This window comes from Stegodyphus dumicola, chromosome 4, assembly GCF_044657685.1.
Source record: "Stegodyphus dumicola isolate Sdum_Otavi_A_Nest chromosome 4, ASM4465768v1".
NCBI lineage: Eukaryota > Metazoa > Arthropoda > Arachnida > Araneae > Eresidae > Stegodyphus > Stegodyphus dumicola.
The window spans coordinates 173,442,688-173,462,284 of NC_140771.1; the positions used below are offsets into that span (position 1 = coordinate 173,442,688).

Here is a 19,597-nt window from a genome sequence, read left to right on the forward strand (position 1 = left end):
ATATGAACTAAGGTTTCTAGTTATATATGAACTAAGGCTGTTTTCAAGAAGATACCAAAAACAAATAGTTGTAAAATTCAAATAAAGTTTCAATACATCATCAGCCATTCCAAACATGCCTGTTTATTTTCTATTTTTGGTATCAGATAAGCCAAAAATGTCATCACATCAGGGGCATAGCTAGAGGGGGGCAAGGGGGGCATCTGTCCCCGGGCACAGAATCCAAGGGGCGCCAAACTGATGTTACGACATTTTAGAATTAAATGTTTTCGATCCTTGGCAAGCAGTAGGGGGCGCGGAATCTTCAGTTGTCCCTGGGTGCTGAAAACCCTAGCTACGACTCTGCATCACATAACCTTTTCACTGCTCAAAATTCTTCCAATCATAACTTTAATTCCTTGTATGAAATAATGTCATTTTATTTCTACTAGATAAGGTTCAACAACAAATAAGGTGCAAGAAATCCTACTGTTCTTCACTGGTATCAAATCTTGTTACTACAGTTATATCTGTGTGCCAAGCCCACTCTGACAAAAAAATGAGGTGTGATCGAAAAGTATCAAAAATTGGTGCCATAAATTCAGAGTGAAAAATATATAGCAGAACTTTTCTGCTTTGTACATGGATCATGAAGTGTCTTGTCAATACATTTACCATGACACAGAAGCAGAGAATATGCCTGAAATTTCCAAAAACGTTTGATGATACCTAAGCAGAGACTTATGCAAATTCTCAGAAAGTATATAAACTGAAATTTGCAAAAACGTTTGATGATACCTAAGCAGAGACTTATGCAAATTCTCAGAAAGTATATAAACTATACATAATTTTGTGCATGGATTTAAACATTTCTGAGATGTCAAGAAAGTATTAAAATTGACAACATTCCAAGAGACCCATAACTATAAAAAGAATAAAAATATGTATTTTGCAAGAAAATAATTTAATTTAATCACTGATGAGAATCACTGAAATCATCAATTTAAATCATTGATGAGACTTCATCATATGACTTTAAATGTCTGCGATACCCAAAAATACTTTTTTTTTTTTTTTTCTGTATCTTTTCAAACCCAGAAAAAGAAAGAAGAGTGCTGCTGCAAAATTTGGTGAGTTTCATGGATGATCAAAGGCTACCACTCATTTACAAGTCATAACTGCTCTATAATAAGGGCTTTATATAGCCAAGCATTATCACAGTGAAGGAATCAAAAGCTTATCTTGGAGTATTCTGGATGTACAGGATACTTTGCAACAAATTTGACAGAACATCTTTGTAAATGTGAAATATCAATAATATCCTGGGAAATAAACATTATTTTTCACATTGAATCTTCTTCCCCTTGTGCTTGATGAATTGGGATTAGGGCTTTTCCATGCCTTACCTTTTAGGCTGAGGGTAGTACATCACGTTTTGTCTCCACAAGCATCCGTATGAACATGCACATGATATTTTGTAACATGATGAGGTATTAGAAAATTGCAAACCTTCTGTTTGTGCAAATTATCTGTCAGTACAAAATGAACACTCTCAACACTTATACCCTATTTTTTTGATATTATTTACACTGTAAGACAATGATTCACTGCTAACATCACTGCCCTTTTTTAATTCTTTCAGCATTACACAAAGCCCTACAATTTTGAGCAATATCATGAATGGTATAGCATTTAAACAAAAAGCATTGAAACCTTCATAAAAACACTTTAAATATATGGCTTATCACTGTAAGCTTGTTTCAGCATTTCATGATTTTCTTTTGCAGATTTACCACGCTTGAAACAGAACTTTAAATTTCTTCACTGCTCTATTTTACAGCCATTACTAAATCTTTGCATGCAAGAGTGTTACTAACAGAAACCTAAAATGCTTATTTTAGTACAAATGCGCAAACATGTTAGAAAGATATCATTTCTGTGCTTCATTATTTGTCCACTACATATGCACATCCTATGATGGCATTCACTCTAAAAGAACTTTTTTTACACCTTGTACAGTCAAAAGTCGTTAATCCGGACTCGTCGGGACTTCGGCGATTCCGGATTATAGATCATCAGTTTAAATCTCGTAAGATGGCATGCAGAAATTCTAAAATTAAAAATATGAAACTGTAATTTATGAAATAAAGAACAATGATCTAAAGGGTATCAAAATTTACAACAACAAAAAAAAACAAAAAAAAAAAAAAAAAAAAAAAGCTTAATACCGTCAAAAGTCGTTAATTCGGACACCCATAATTCGGAATGATCTATAATCCGGACATCAAAACTAAAAACTATCTGCGCATGCGCCACGTTGACACATGCGCAGAGTCGTTCACGCGTGCGCGTAAGACCTTTTACGACTGCGCATATGAGTGTGCGCAAGTGCAGAATACGTTTTCGCGTGCGCATTTTATGTATAATGGACGTATAAGCTAAAATTATCTAATTATCTATTTCAGTTAATGTTGATGATTGCATTGTTCCTTAATTTTCGAATTGCATCCGGCTTATTATTTTTTGCAGACTGTAAGAGCAATTTTATAAAAGTAAGCTTAAACTTTCGATTATATCAAATAGAATTTCCGATATATATTTGTTAATATGTAAAGGATCTAAAGCGAAAGTATGTTTTGAAATCCGAAATCTGTTTATCAATTTCACGCTGCTCGGCGGCGGGCTCCTAATGAATTGGAAGTTGATTTGTCAGCACTATCATTATCTTCAGCGCAGATGTTTTTATTTTATTTGGCTTATAATTCCTTACCAAATGTAGTATTTCATCTCGATATGCTCCGTCTTTGATATGATTTAAAACAAGTTCCTCGTCATTATAATTCGCTTCCGATAGCGAAGAAAAGTGACAGAGGTTATTGAAAACAAAAAAATTTCGATTGACAAATTAGTCGGTGTTCTTGACACAGCAATTATAGGACTTGAACGGCGGAACTTTGTAACTGAACAAGAAATTATGTCTGTTTAATAGAATTAAAGAGAAAGTATTATCACATGAAACGAAGCAAAACTTAAACAACTTACATTGAAAGAAATGTTTAATAAAGTAAACAAATAAATATTAAGCTTTTTCTTTTTGCAAATTTTGATACCCTTTAGATCATAATTGTTCTTTATTTCATAAATTACGGTTTCATATTTTTAATTTTAGAATTTCTGCATGCCATCTAACGAGATTTAAACTGATGATCTATAATCCGGAAAAATCGATAATCCGGAATCGCCGAAGTCCCGACGAGTCCGGATTAACGACTTTTGACTGTATTTATTTGTTTACTTTATTAAACATTTCTCTCAATGTAAGTTGTTTAAGTTGCTTCGTTTTATGTGATAATACTTTCTCTTTAATTCTATAAACAGACATAATTTTTTGTTCAGTTACAAAATTCCGCTGTTCAAGTCCCGTAATTGATGTGCCGAGAATACCGACTAACTTGTCAATCAAAATTTTTTCGTTTTCACTAACCTCTCTGTCACCTTCTTCATGTCTTTATCCATTTTTTGCAGCAATTCCACTTTTTGTTTGACGGACGTCGAAACATATTTTCGTTTTGCAGATCCTTTGGGAGCTCCAGCATCAGAAATTCTATTTGACATAATCGAAAGTTCAAGTTTACTTTTATAAAATTGCTCATACAGTCTGCAAAAAATAATAAGCCGCATCCAATTCGAAGATTAAGGAACAACGCAATCATCAACATTAATTGAAATAGATAATTAGATAATTTTAGCTTATACCGTCTGTTATACATTAAACGCGCACGCGAAAACGTATTCTGCACTTGCGCACACACATATGTGCAGTCCTAAAGGTCTTATGCGCACGCATAAACGCCTATGCGCATGTGTCAACGCGGCGCATGCGCAGAAAGTTTTTAGCTTTGAAGTCCGGATTATAGATCATTCTGGATTATAGGTGTCTGAATTAACGACTTTTGACTGTATATACAGTAAAAGCTTAACTACCTGGAAAGCTTGGGAAATGTAGAATTCTAGATACATTAAAATTCCAGATAGCTGTGCATATAGAAAACGGAATTCACATTACAAAAGCCAAATGAATGGGGAAAATGTCAGCTCTAAAATCATAAAAATAATCATCTCATTTGTCATCAACTCAAATATCAAAAGCCTAGATTTAAAATTATACATGATTTTGAGAAAGGAAAGGCATTTAAGAAATAAAATTGATGTAATTTGCAGGCCTTAAACATGAACATAAAACATCTGATCTGATTATGGAATCTCCCCAAATGTGAAAGTTAGTGAAGATATCGCCAATCATTTTGGCAGAAGTTTACAATGAACACATCACTGTTTATTTAGTTAGATAATAAAGAGATATAGATATAGCATACAAAGAACTTGAATGGCTTAACATAATGTTTTCCATTATACAACCACTGTTTACCTGCTTTCAAAGTCAAGTATGCTGGGGTTTTTTTTTTTTTTTTTTTGGATGTCCAGATACTATAATTCTGATATGCCAAATATTAATAATTTTTTCTCATGAGAACTTACATCCTTCTCTACAAAATAAATAAATAAAATAAACCGGCTTATCAAGAATTAATTGAGTTTACATTAAACCAAAATGTTGTGTAACTTGCTAGCAAATTTAATATTTAATTCTTGTAACCAATTAGTTTTGTTTAAAGTGGTTATTAAAAGTTTCAATTAGAGCTCTAACTGATTTACATAATTTTGAAAATGATAAATCTTTATTAACTTCTATAGAAAAACTTATATTTAATTTCTGTTTCCTCTGTCAACACTTCCCTAAGAGGCACCACTAATGTTGTTGGTGGTTTGCAACCCTTTTGGTTTGCTGGATGGGAAATGAGGAATTCCTTCTCAAGAAAAGTAAAATACTTGCCGAGCAGAAGAAGAGCGCCAGCGAGACATTTGAAGCTGTGAAGTGAAAAGAGAAGGTTCCATCTTTTACATGGTCAGCAAGGCAGAAAAAGAGGATGGAAGTGGCCATTGTAATAAGAATGGCAATAGGAAACACGGCTTCTAAAGATCCACTGGAAGGAAGGAGAAATCTCACCTAATTCCATATTAACTACTTTCCTTTTATCTTTATAGATTTAGTCAGCTGATTCATGCATAGATGTCTTCAGTGGAGTTAAAAAAAGTTGTGCACATTTCCGAACTAGTAACACTTACATTAGTACCCATTTAGTAAAATCAAGATCTTGTATAATTAGTTGCAAAATAGTGAATAGTTAAATGAATGCTGAAACTTCTTCATCATCACATGGTATAACCAGTTTAAAAATAAAAATTTATATTTTGAAATTGGCTATTGCCTATAATTTTTTTGCAGCTTATGGAGACTATCTTATATAATTCTTGAAATAATATGTGGTTGCAAAAAATTATGTCTTCTAAAATCTTGATCTTATTCAAATAATTCCAGTGATATCGGGTAGCTAATGATTAATCCTGTGATTGAAATTTTTGTTGAAATTCTCCCTGGTGTCAATGGTCTTCATAGTTTTCACTAGATATTAATTAATGTTGTATTTTCAGAGTTAGGTTTCATGTAATTAATATGAGTATGAAAAAATTCTCTTTGAAGTGGGGTCCACTTATTAATGTATGTCAAAAGGTATGTTATCTGTTTACTATTACTTAGTCAACCACCTACAAAACAGATTTTGTAAAATCTATTTTGCTCTTTCTTACTAAATAAATAATATATGTTTACTTAACTAAATAAATCTGTTTTTCTAATAGCTTAATTTATATAAACCTATATTAGTATATATATACTTAATTTATATATACCTATTTCCTAGGTTATAATGAAAATTTTCTTTAATCACACAATGCATGAATGTTAATTAAATTATATGTTATGGACACTTTTACTCTCTGGTTTACCAAAATTGATGTATTGTTTGAAATGACTGGATGCATTCATTAAATTTTTAAATACTGTGTAGTATGTTTATAAAAAAAAATGAACTTCTTATAATGATTGTATTGTGACATCATACTTATCCATCATTGGTACTAAATCACATTTTTTGGTGACGATACACACTATTAGTATTACAAGCTCTATAATGCCGCTCTAAACCTCTCATTCATTAAATTTTCAGGGTTTATAAAATTCTAAACTATTCTAGTTACTTGACATTTCTAGTTAGTTGAATGACAGATAGTCGGGTTTTTAGTAGTCGGGATTACTATTCTCCCATGTGGGAGAAACACATGGGAGAACAGTACAGTGATACATTATCAACAACAATATTCTCACTGATTAAGGTTATTTTGGTGATGAAATTCTTTCTCCTAGACAACTTAATGCAAATAAATCTAAACCACAAGTACCTTGTGTGCCTCTACGACATACCAGTGCATAAGTGATTGCAGGAAACTGCATTTTGTTTTTGATGAGTTTTAATCTAAAATAAAGTGCAGCATAAATGCAATGAATACTTAAAACTTTTAACATGTATTCCATTAGTATATATATACATCACATTGAAAAGACATTTAATATACCATTGTTGCAAGAGCATGAGCCACAGTACACTAAAAATGTTGAGAAACTATGTTTTAAAAGATTTGTTACCATTATTTTTTTCAGTACCTAATGATTTATGCCTTCTAAAAACAGAAAAGCACGGGTAGGGGGAAAACACAATAACACACAGAAATGGCTCTTAAAGATAAATATATAAATAAGCATAAAAAATTCATAAATTAAGAGATAATAGATAAAGCAGGAAATATACGTACTCGATTACCAGAAAACCCAATAAATTCTAGAAGTTTCAAAACTTTTGTTGGCAACTGTGATATCATCTAAAAAATATAAATTAATTAAAATTATCGCTTTATAACATATTAAAAGGAAAAATTCCTTAACATCACAGTAATTAAAAATACAGGTAATTTTTTATAACAAAGGTTTAATTTAATAATGAAAAATTTTTTTTATTAAAAATATTACCAGATTAAAGGCACCAACACCCATTCGAACACCACTTTCAAAGTGCTTCTTACGTAACTCATTGCCCCACTTCCTTGTCTCTAAAATATGCATACATTCTCTAAAAGAAAAAAAAAAATCAAGTATTTGAGCTTTATATTCAAACAAAAATATCACAATTTCCTCCAAATTTCCTTTCTTACAGAACTTTCTCTACAAACAATTTTAAGCATAAAAAATTTTCATACATATATTTAGTCTCCTGCAGCAAAGACTGTCATTATTACATTTATATAAGGAACTTTACGATACTTTTAAAGCTAACTTGAAATCTTCTTCAAGGAGAAATGAATGCATAAAAAATCAGACAATATCACCACAGAATTTCAGTATGAGTGATAAATTGCTGAGAGTAAAATTTTCATATTTCAGCATGGTAATTTACCATGAAAAATTTAAAATAGAACAGAATAATATAAATATGCTATGCAGTATTCAAATGAGGAAAAATAATGTGAGTAAATTTATGAGGCTATAGATTTTAATACCACTCTTAGAAAGCATAAAAATTTCTGAAGAAATAAATGGGTCATCAAGAAAATTTTGCAGCTTTTTTATGATAAGTATAAATGAAGCAGTATAAAAGCGTCAGAAAATTTCATTACATCACATATGCACAATACATTGTTATTCTTATAAGCTTTCGCTTCACTTATTCATAGTGTTTGTTGCTATGGTCAAAAGTCTCATTGATTTTTAAACTACTTCCTGTTAAGTTATCAAGTTCAAATTTTGTACACACAGTATTTGTGGATGATAATATCATGTGGTCCAGCCATTTTTTAAAAATTCAAATTAGACTTTTTTTAATTTAGTGTTGAAATGACTTTTTTTTACATATCTTCATTTAATGAACAAACTGAAAAATCATATAGTTTACTGTTTACATTATCAGATAGAGCACAGGGGAGAAAAATCCTTTAAATGAAATGTTTTGTGTAATTTATTTTTTTTTTCCATAATATTAGAAAGTCATATACTTTCATAATATTCGGAATTTGTAATATTATGTTAAAAATATTCACGTCTAAAATATTTTATTAATTTCTATCTAAGCTTTCAGCTAAAAAATATACAAAGACCTATTTTTGTGCAACAGCACAGTTCATGGAATGTGCACAGTCATCCATCCATATAAAAAAAAAAATTGCTTTTTGGGCAAGAGGTGTGTTCTATAAAGCTTACCCACTTAGAAGTGAAACTGAACTATCCATTTTATATTTGTAACCTAACTTTTTATAAAGAAACATATTTACCTCATCTTACCTTAAATTATGCTAGTTTGACTATAAAATAGTACTTCTAGCACATATGTAAAAGTTCATGTATGGGGGGGGTGACTTCTTGGCTTCTGTGTAAGCCTTTAAAATAAATAAATAAACACTCACTAATATTATATAAGAGGTAGTGTTATATTCAGACCATTACAATATATATCAAAGCTATCTTTTTATTATCAATATGATTTGTTCCTTAAACCTCAAATATTTAATTTTAATCCATTTTAACAGCAAATGCAGACATACACACATATTTCTTTTATTTTAAACTGATATCCATTTAAAATAGGAGAAATTATGCATCAAGGAATACAATAATTACTGAAATACAATATCTTCATCCATTCGAAATTATTCCAACTTTTAGGATATATCATGTGATATGCAGGTGCTAATACTCACTTATATGAATGATAACATGTCCTTATTCTTAGACTTCCACGAACAAAATTGACTAAACTTTGATCTTCAACAAAAGTCAAAATTGCAGTTAACAGTAAGCATTCTGCATAACATAACTCTGCATGGACTTCCTCTAAAACAACAAAAAGTAATAATATAATTAATTACCTTAGAATGTGAGACAATATCAAATTAAATCTGTAACTACACATTATATATAACAGGGGTGTTCAAACTTCATGTTAGTAAGAGCCAGATGTTAGAACTTAGGAAAGTTCGAGAGCTGCAACTAGATTTTTGGAAAAGTCACAAGTATTTATATCATTTTTATCTTATTTCATATGCATATTTTATTTGCATAATAGCCATGAGACTTGCCTGCAAGAGCTGCGTTTCATAAGCCACACTATGGCCACTCCTGATATACAATAACCCAAAGCCTTATTTTTCCTTTCATATAAAACAGAAATTCATATGCAGTTTCAACATATGATGTCACTTTAAAGCAATAATAACCATGTCAAATTTTTTATTATTCAGAGAAAGCAATAAAGAGAAATATTAAATAAGACGAATAAAATAGACAAGCTTACGAAGCTTATAAGCTTTATCCAGTATTTAAGCATTCTGCTAGTATTCACATTTTTAAATAAGGAGGAAAAAGATGGAAGATGATTAAATAATATTTTACTCTCAGTATACATGATGATAATCTTTCACATTTTCAATATCATAATAGCTAATATTATGATATTGAATATCATTTCATTACTTCTGAAACTTTCTTTTGTTATTAGTTTTTACTTTTCTAGAATTTATTAATTTATTATTCAGATCTATGCCTTTAGTTTGGACATACAAATTCAAATTTAATTTTTTTTCCCATTTACACTGTTAATTTTTTTAAATACACAACCAGAGAATAAAATGTCAATTCATTCTTTTTACCAAAGTGGAGATATACTAACAAAAACACAGCTTTTTAAGCCTTTGAAATACATGTCAGTCAGTTGTTTGGTCCTATACAACATAATTGACTATAATACATGATGTGTATTATAGTCAATAAATATCACTCAATCAATTATTTTTCCATATGCACAACTCAAAGATATTATCTTAATATATTGCGAAAATTAGATGAAATAATAAAATATTCAAGATAAAGCCACATAACAGACCAAAGCACAAAGCTCCTTTTATTAATTAAAACAAAATATATCATTCATACCTTTCTTAGATGAATATGCTGCACATCATTTCATAAATTCATATACAACATGTGAGAAGTAATGTGAATGAGTAATTTATTCTGTTTTATATTCAGTTTTTACAAACTGTAAGTGATTTTCATGTGTTTCATGACAGAATTAATTCTTAAGAAACATCTTTGAAATAAGAAAGAAAATTTATTTTAAATTTATCTCCAAATAAGTAACTTCTAATCAATGTAAAATAATTACCTTCAGAATATAAATTGTAATCAGGTCGACGTATCATTTTTGACACAGTATGCTTTTTCCGTTTTCGCTGGCAAACGTCCACTGCTTGCCGAAGAGCTTCTGCAGCTTTTTCTATTTCTTTCTGAAAATATTCAGAAAATTTATATTAGAAAAACATGAAACCTAACAGAAAGCAGAGCTTTTTTTAAAGGTTTTGCAGGGAAATATTGATTGCAGACCATTAAACAATATTTTAAATATTATAAAATATTTTATTTTATTTACTAAAACTCTCCGACAATTTACTTTGATACATTAATAATTATGACAGAATTTCTATATTTAATAATACAATAATTATTTTTGATAATAACTCATACATAATACATTCACACATAGTTGATGGCACATAAGAAAAAAAAATGTATGGCAAAAATAGTAGAGTTGGAATATTTAACTTTGATCTTTATTTGTTGCAATCTTTTCATATTGTGATTACAGTTACCTTTAAATTTCATTATAAATTTAGCGATTTGCACTGAGTACTTAAGCATATGATTCATATAGAGTTCCCTATTCCTAAAGTCTGCTGAACACAATTACCCGCAAAAGCAATAGCACCTCCTGACTGTTTGTCAAAGTACCAATTATAAGCCAAAGGAAAATCCCAGGAAGAGGCATCAGTAGTTTTAACTCTTGAGCAGATCTCTAATAAGGTCAGGGTGCAAGTGGTCAGAAACATTAAAGTACCTTCCTTAGTCAGGGCATCAGCCATTTCATTACCACTGAGGCCAATATATGAAGATATCCATCACAGATGCACATCATGATGGGAAGAGAGTTTCTGCAATAAAGCCAAAACAGAAAGTGAAGACTTAATCACCATTATGAGGCCAATTTTGCAGACGCTGGGGAGAACTGCAATTGTCAGTCAAAATGCAGATATCTTGTTGGCAGTGCAAGTGTATGCAGCTTCAATTGCTATAAGCTCAGAATAAAAAACAGAACAGTGATCAGAGTTTCTAGTTTTAAAATTATTAAATTAAAACTATTCACAGGTGTTCTGATTAAGACTCCACTAATACAATTCCCACGTTCATTTTTACTGCTGTCAGTGAAAATCTAAAGGCCCATTTAAAGTTTCCAATGCCAATCTGCCGAAAAAATATGGTAAATCCCTTTTCTTTTTTCTGTTGCTATAAGAGTTTAGGCCTGTGTAAAAATAGATGCCAGTCCTTCCAAAGGGTTGAAAGTAAGTTTCAGGGATTATCTCTTAACAGTTGTAGCTATTAAATCCATGAAATAAGCCAAGAAAAAAAAAGCTGTTTCCTTTCAATCTTTGATTAGAAACCCAATCATGAAGAAGTACAGAGGTACAGTTATGAGTTATTTATAAAAGTATTTTTCCAGTTTAGCTTTATGTCTCAAATTCAACGGTTGTATATTACATTATTCAAAGAAGGTTATTTCAGCCGGGCACTAGTTGCCTCAACATGGTCAGGGGGTGACAATGGGCAGAATGGGCGAAGTACATCTAGAGTTTCTCCTGGCAGGGCTACCCTAGGTGTGAAGGCCATTCCTTTTCGCCCAGCTAAAACTAGTATGTGAAGTCAGCCATCTGCCTTTTGGTGCTCCACGTTTCTTGATGAACAGGAGCTATACCACTCTCCTTTTTTCATGAACCAGATGTCCAGTTACTAAGTTTTATGAATGCCTATAAGCCTAACTTTTAAGAATAGAGCTTTTTTCCCCCCGGAGTTTATACACGGCACAGGAGAAAAAAAAAAAAAAAAAAAAAAAAAAACACTCTCTTCAGTTTGGGAAGCTAATAAAATCCTAACCAAATAAGACATGAAAACTTTCTTTTTATTCCTTGAAAGTACACACAATTTCATTTTGCATCAATTTTTTTGTTTTGTTTTAAACAAAACATCACACAAGTGGTGGCTTCCATTGTTTATGCACTAGTTGAGCCTTTCTCAATATTTGTCTGACTTTGAGAGTCATTTTGAATGTAATAGCAGCAACTTCCTGTTGTATTACCACCTTCAGAGATTTAAAATTGAACACTCAATGGTAATTTTTTATGTGTGTGGTTATTGTTGGGAATAAGTTTTATCGACTAAGTGCAGAGACAATGCAAAAGGCAACCCATGCAAAAGACAACTGCTTGTTATCAGCAACCTGCTACAGTGAATAAACTGTTCTACAATGAAAGAGCAATGTTCTTATGACCAATGATCTATTCTGAGAAAGCACATTAAGTCACTCTTCAATGGTATGCTTCCATCATTGTTATCCTCCTGAAACATAGCTATGCTACTCCGAATTTGGGGAGCTCTTTCTAGTTCGATTATGAAATCTACCAAGCAAAGAAAGTGATGTTATTAGTTTTTTCATGAGCATAATTGTAACTGTTAATGTTGCAATTTGTATGAAATAAAATTTTATTTTAATCAACCGAAGAGAGCATGGTGATTTTCGAAAGATATGGAAACAGTGGGAACGCAAGTCAGCAACTGCTTTGCAGCGAGTAGACAGCCATTTGTTGCTGCCAACAGATTAAAAAAATTTCATAGAACAACTCAACATGGCTAATACTTCTGTTATATACTAGAACAATTATTTGAGAGAAATATTTGTCTACAAGATGCAGAATCATGAAAATAAAAAAAAAAAAAAAATAGGTAGTGAAGATTTAATCACAAAGACTGATGAAAAATTGTTCTCAGAAAGAAAAAATAACATTGGCCATATTCTGCTGGTACAGGTCAGTTCGATGCCAATGGTTCGACGCGTGGTCAATTTGACATGAGGTCGTTTCGACGCAGGGTCAGTTCGACATCATACTTTTTTTCCTTTTGTTTGACGCCATACTTTTGGTATTTTTATTTATTTTTAGAATAAGTTTGCTTCAACATTCAAATAAATTTGGTGTCATCATCATTTGAAGTTTAACACCCCACATTATGGGAATTCATAGATGATCTCAGGCGTATTCAAAAATCAATTGATCAATGTTATGAACAATTTGTATGTGGAGATGAACCGCCATACAAGCAGAATAGGTATCTGCGAGCTGATATGAGAATTTAAGTCATGGTTGAAGATTTTGAAAATCGAGAAATAATGGAATACCTGAAAGGTGTGGCGCATAACTTTGCAATGGATTAGTATAATAACAGTTCTGTGATGTAATCTTATTTATCTCTAATCTTATTTATCTGTAATTATATTTGTCTGCAATATAATATAACTACTTTGTAACCATATGTTTATTTACCATTTGTGTATTTTGCCTTTTTGATGCTGTTTATGAAATAAATAAATAAAAAAAAACCCTCCCTTATGTCCCGGGGCCTTGATGTTGGCGAGGGGGTTTCTCACTAATCTGGGACACAAACAAAAATGTAGAACACTTTCACACATATACGCACATATATTTATTTCAAATATGCAAGCAAACAATCGCTAATGCAATAAATAAAAATCAGTCATATTACTTATTTATGTTACTTCATATTTATTCTAAAAATAAATAAAAATACGAAAAAAAATATGGCGTCGAACCGTCGGCATCAAAACGACCTGCTTTGGTATTCTGCTGCTGATTTCCAAACATTTTTCACTTGAAATAAAGAAAAACTAATTGTATCAGATTATGACCAAAGTTATCCACTTCCTATCTGTTAACAAGTACCCAAAAATCTACATAGGTGGTATTTATATTTCTATAGTTAGTGTTAACTGTTTCAGCAAAATGATGATAATGATGATTAAAGCAAAGTAAAGTAAGTCCACACACAGTCAAATATGTGTGTGGTAAGCATATGCTTAAGTTGGCTATTGTCACATGCAGTTAACCTTTTGGGATTGGGTCTTAAATATCTGCAAGATCCTTACAAAGATGTGGGGTGTGGGATTTCTTGCACTGAATGCTTTCCCTCTTTCAGGAAGCCCCTTGCTATTTGTAATGATGGCTCTTGTAAGTAGTTTGTTTCACGCTTCGAAGAGTACATTTATTTCATAAGCAGAAGGGAAATGTAGGGATTATTGATCAAACTGCTGTATGTTTTTTTCAATGGAAGAAAAATTCAAAGGTGTAACTGATTCTAAGTAAGTCTACTCAGTGATAATATACTTTAATTTTAAAAATTAGAAAACAGAGGAATATTTGTACAAGGAACATTTACATAGCTTCTTGAAAATTAACAAATACTATTATTTTTCAGTTATTAATAATAAAATGAATTTAATTCACTAAAATATTAACTCATTTAATAGTACACACTAGAAAGCAGCACAATTATTCCAGAATTCTCTTTATCTCTTTGTTTGTTTCTTAACTAATTTCACAGCTTTAATAAGAGAAAGTGTTTAACTATATTAGCAAGATTATGGCAATTTTTTATAGCAAAAAACTTTCAGAAGGGATAAATTGTGTGGTGTATACAATTTTTAAAAGAATGGGAAAGATAAAACATACATAGTTGCTGTCTTCAGTACCTAGTATTAATATTCTTTTCGAGATGTTAGATAATTTAGCACTTCATAAACTCTTGACAAAGCTTCTATATTTCATCTTCACTCAGTCTTATTTTCTGCTGTGGCATATTGCTATAAAATGAAGCAAAATATTTCCAAGAAATCTAGCAAAAATATGGAATATTTCAGAGCAAAGTAAGGCTCTGCTTATGATTTGCGAATGCTATCATTCCAAATTTTGAAACTGCAAAAATTAAAAGGGAAGGACAAAAGAAATTGGATCCTTAATATAATGAACTTTGAAGTAGATAAGCCTTCAGAGGCATCACACATGATACTTCTCACTCTTTCAGCTTGGGAAACGGGGAAAAAGCCACAGCCTATAAAGTGGACATCTCCATGTTTCAAACAGGGAACACTATGGCTATTATAATGACCATAAAATATGTTAAATATACACAACAATTCTACTGAAACCAGAAGAATGGATAATCAAAGAACACATTATCATAAATAAAATAATAAACATACCCCTTTCTCCAAAAACCTCAAATCATAAAAACAGTAAAACTATACCCATTAGTTTAAATAAAACAAAGGCACAGTAATATTTATTGAATTAATAATACTTATTTTATTGACAAAAAAATAGGTACTTACATATATACAGAACCACCTTAGTAGATGTTTTCAGAATGTGCCCAAAACTGGTAACCACACACATAAACCATTTTTCCTGCAACTGTGCTTATAACAATCCTTCAGCCAAGCAACATCGCTATTTTTGTATGCATTCTTTTTTGTTATATTCCAAACTCCAACACTTTTTATAAACAAATTGTGAAATTTTTTGCCTTTAAATTAGTTTTAAAATATGAACTTGCAGAATTTGAAAGCAATGAAAGAAACTGCAGTTAAAATTTTTGCAAGAATACAGAATTTTATTAAAGTTTTCGCAAGAATACAGAATTTTATTAAAATTTTTCTAAAGGGAACAATGAGGAAATGCAGTTCCTAGACCAGTGGTGCCCAACCTTGTGCTCGCTGATCGTTTTGTATGTGCTCGCCAGCCCAATTAGGTACTATGGAAAAAATTTTTTAAAAAATAACCATTTTTTTATATTTCTTAATTGTTAAAATATAGTAAGCATTTATATTCATAAGAGATATCTTGCAAGACATTATAAAATAATTGATTGCTGACTGATAAAATTTATAGTGAATATGGAATCTTATTGCTTCATTCCAATGTTAGATGGCTCAGCAGGAGAAAAGTACTTCAACGATTTGTAGAACTTCTTTTACTAGTAAAGCAGTTTTTGGAATCTGGAAACGAAAATTATAAAGAATTGGAGATAATAATTGGTTATCCGATCTGTATTTTCTCATGGATATGACAGCTAAACTGAATGAAGATCTCCAGGGAAACGAAAAATCCCTTTTTCAATTGACTGGGACTATAACTGCTTTTCGGATAAAGAAACATTTGTGGATAAATCAGATGAAAGAAAAAAAATTCACTCATTTTCGGAATTTATCAAGCCATATTAATAACCACAAGGCAACTGAAACAGAGAAATACTCGGAAAACCTAAATGCACCGAAAAATAATTTTGAACTCTGCTTCTCTGATTACCATAAAGTTCAACCAATATTATTATTCATCTCAAAACCATTTGCCGAAATTAATATTTAAGATGTATCACACATAATATTGGAAATATGTTTAACAAAAATACTGATGTTTTGGAAATGTGCTCAAAGACCAAAATGTGCTCACAAGAGGTCAAAGGTTGGACACCACTGTCCTACACAGACGCCAAGGATTGCAAGAAATCGAGTTCCAGCAATTTTCTGATGTTATTTTAAGTGAAAACAGATCACTGTACTTTAGGAGAAGAATAGCACAAAAACAATTACCAAAAGATTTGAAGAAGAATGTAACTGTTTTATTTTTTTAATGTATCATGAGATAAATATTTACAGTTTGGGAAGCTTTCTAAAAAAAATTTTTTTTTAAATGGATGTGAGAATCACGCCTGATAAGTAACTTTTAACCTTTCATCTGTAAAAAATTGCCAAATTGCACAAAGGTGGTTGCATTAATATATAAGTACCCTAAAATAATAGTTACATACACTTTCCATCGTCAAAAGTGCTTGCATGAACAGCATAGTACCTTTGCCAAGTGCATGGTATGTACTGACATGTGACCTATAAGGAAAATGTATACATAAATATATATACACATGTATGTATGTAATGCAAAATACATTTAAAAATTCAATAATAAATTCACTCCTTTCAAAGAGTACTTAATACTTTTAAGAGTTACTTATTTTAATAAGAAGGGATAAAATATTTACAAATTAATAGCTTATCACGTAATACAGTTTAAATAATCTGAAATGAAACAAAAATTTAAAAAATAATATTTTGACTAGAAGATTTTGTAAAAATCCATTAATGTCTAAAATTTAATTTTAATACAAATAAGATAAATCTTAGATCTGCAAACACATTTTATTGTTTTGTGTTGCTAATTTTACTTAATTAAAAAATATATTAATGGAAATATGAATGTCATGCAGAATTTTTGAACAATATAAAAATCTCATTTTGAAGCACCTCGTTATTTTGCTAATTATTCTATTGAAATTGCTTTAAATTATTAATTCTTATCTAAAAAGTTGCAAAAATCAAGGCATGCATTAATATAAAAATTAATACAGGTCACAGGGTTAAAAAAATAATAGTAATAAGTAATTGCTCATAGAGTGGTACTTTTATAAAAGCATTATAGTACATCAAAATAATGTTATGATTTTGCACATTGAAAAATTCTTCAAAACTATTTTACTATCCTTTAGTATGGATAAGATACATAGTTAATTTTTAAAAGGATGCTTCCTTTTTTTTATCAAGTCCTAGAAACCTCATTATTAATACACTAGGACACTGGACTTTAAAACAGAAATTTCAGGGTTATTTTATGCAGTACAATTTGACTCATAAACATGGAAATAACAGCTGTGGAAAAAAAGGTCAACTCTGCTTAATTTCTTTCCCTCACTTCAGTTCCATTTAGTGTGTTTTGCTTCACAAAAACCACATGAATGAAGGTTGACTTGAACATACAGTCTCAAATGATAAGAAGAAAACAATTGCTTTGCAGTGATGATGACAAGAGTTAGGATCACAAACAGAGAGGCTGGCAACAGCCTTGAAGGGAATATTTTTAAGTAACAAATTATAATTAATGCTGGGGTTGTGGAAAACTTCATCTGATCATAGGCAGAGATAAAAGAAAAATGTTTGAAAAATCCCGGTATAAGGTATACTTAATTTTTGAAAAGAATGCTCTTTTAGTAAGTATATTAATTAAAATTCTTAACAGAATAAACTATATCAATTAGTAAATGTTAGCTTTTATATTCACCAATATCAACAAAGGTGATTTTGTTCAATGAATAAATGTTAAAAGGTCTATATTCACGTAAAGCTGCATTGTGCCTTTTTACCTCAACTACTGATTTATTTATTTAAGCTAAAAATCTAGTATTTATTTTTAAAACTGCAAAATAAATATATGTTATAAAGTTGTTTCTGATAAATTACTATCTAAATAACAATTTGTTCTTTAAGAAGGAAGTCTTTCATATTATAGATTATCTGCAGCAGATTAACAAAATTTGCCTAAATAATCATAACTAAAAAATATCAGATATCAAGAAAAGATGCTTTAATTTACAAATTGAGCATTGCTAACATATGCTTATCCCTTATTAGAGTAATGTTTTACTTAAATTCCTTATTTTTCATAAATCTAATTAAAAGCATTTTTTTCTAATAAAGAAAACTAAAAATACTAAATGTAACTAAATGTAAAACTGCAATTTACTTGTGTTTTATTAACATACCACACAATTAAAATTACCTTTCCAGTGAATCAATAGAAGGAGCTGCATTCGAAATACATAGTAAAGCACTCAGAAAGTGACAGGTGCCTCTAAAAACATAAACAGACATTGACACTGGTAATTATAATAGCAGTCTGAGAAGACTGCTCTCTAGCCTGACCATTCAATTAGGTAATATAACATTAATTTCAGTATCAAACTAACAGCTTTCTGCCCCATGTAAATCAAAGGACTACATTTTCTGGTACTTATTTTAGCAGAAAAATTATTTTTAAGGTACAAAGTAGTAAATCATTAATTCAATATGGTTTATTTGCTAGTTTGTTAACCATACAGAAAAGCATATAAGGGTTCACTCTATTTATAACACATAATGTTAGCTATTATATTTACCACTGGAACATGTATGCTTAAAAAAAGTCTTCTATTTATTAGGAAAAAAATTCTCTTAATTATATTTTAATTTATAAAAATAAAAGCATCATGAAAATAATTAACGTGAATGCATATATAAAAACCAAATGTTACTATACATTATAAAAGTCAAGAAATCCTGACAAATGTTGCCAGAGGTGTAGCTAGAGTTTCCAGTACCCGTGGACAACTGAAGAATTTGCGCCCCTTTCTGTGTGCCAAGAATGGAAAACATTTCATTAAAAAATTTCTTAGCATCAATTTGACGCCCCTTGGATGCTGTGCCTGGGGACAGATGTCTCTCCTATGCCACTGAATGTTGCAGTACAAATTTTCTCCATTACACACGTATTTGAATCTTCAATCCTCTGTCTGACAGGATTTTTTCTGGATTATCAATTAATGACAATCTTCATGACAAAAAAGCAATTTTTTTCCAGTTAGAGACATCTTTCCACTACCTATCTTACACTTATCATATAATGTTTTAGAAATCAATCCTTTGTTGTGAATTCAAAACAGGCACTTTGAAAAATATAAGCAAAAATATATGCATTTAATACCTATCACTTTTATCAATTTTCAAGGACAGCCACAGATTTAGAAGTATAACCAGCAGCTCTGTCACGATGAAATAATACTCGTTGACAA

At 30.6% G+C, this 19,597-nt stretch overlaps 1 protein-coding gene across 2 annotated transcripts in view; it reads right to left on the reverse strand.

Moving 5' to 3' along the window:
* LOC118181158 (tetratricopeptide repeat protein 39B-like) overlaps positions 1 to 19,597 on the reverse strand; it is a 99,376-nt gene that overhangs the window by 30,170 nt on the left and 49,609 nt on the right. For both annotated transcript variants that reach the window (XM_035350232.2, XM_035350234.2), the window contains 5 exons: positions 16,751 to 16,826; positions 10,149 to 10,269; positions 8,686 to 8,818; positions 6,965 to 7,064; positions 6,751 to 6,816 (listed from right to left, as the gene is read on the reverse strand). In XM_035350232.2, coding sequence (XP_035206123.1) covers positions 6,751 to 6,816; positions 6,965 to 7,064; positions 8,686 to 8,818; positions 10,149 to 10,269; positions 16,751 to 16,826 — 496 coding nt within the window. The remainder of the gene's footprint in view (positions 1 to 6,750; positions 6,817 to 6,964; positions 7,065 to 8,685; positions 8,819 to 10,148; positions 10,270 to 16,750; positions 16,827 to 19,597) is intronic.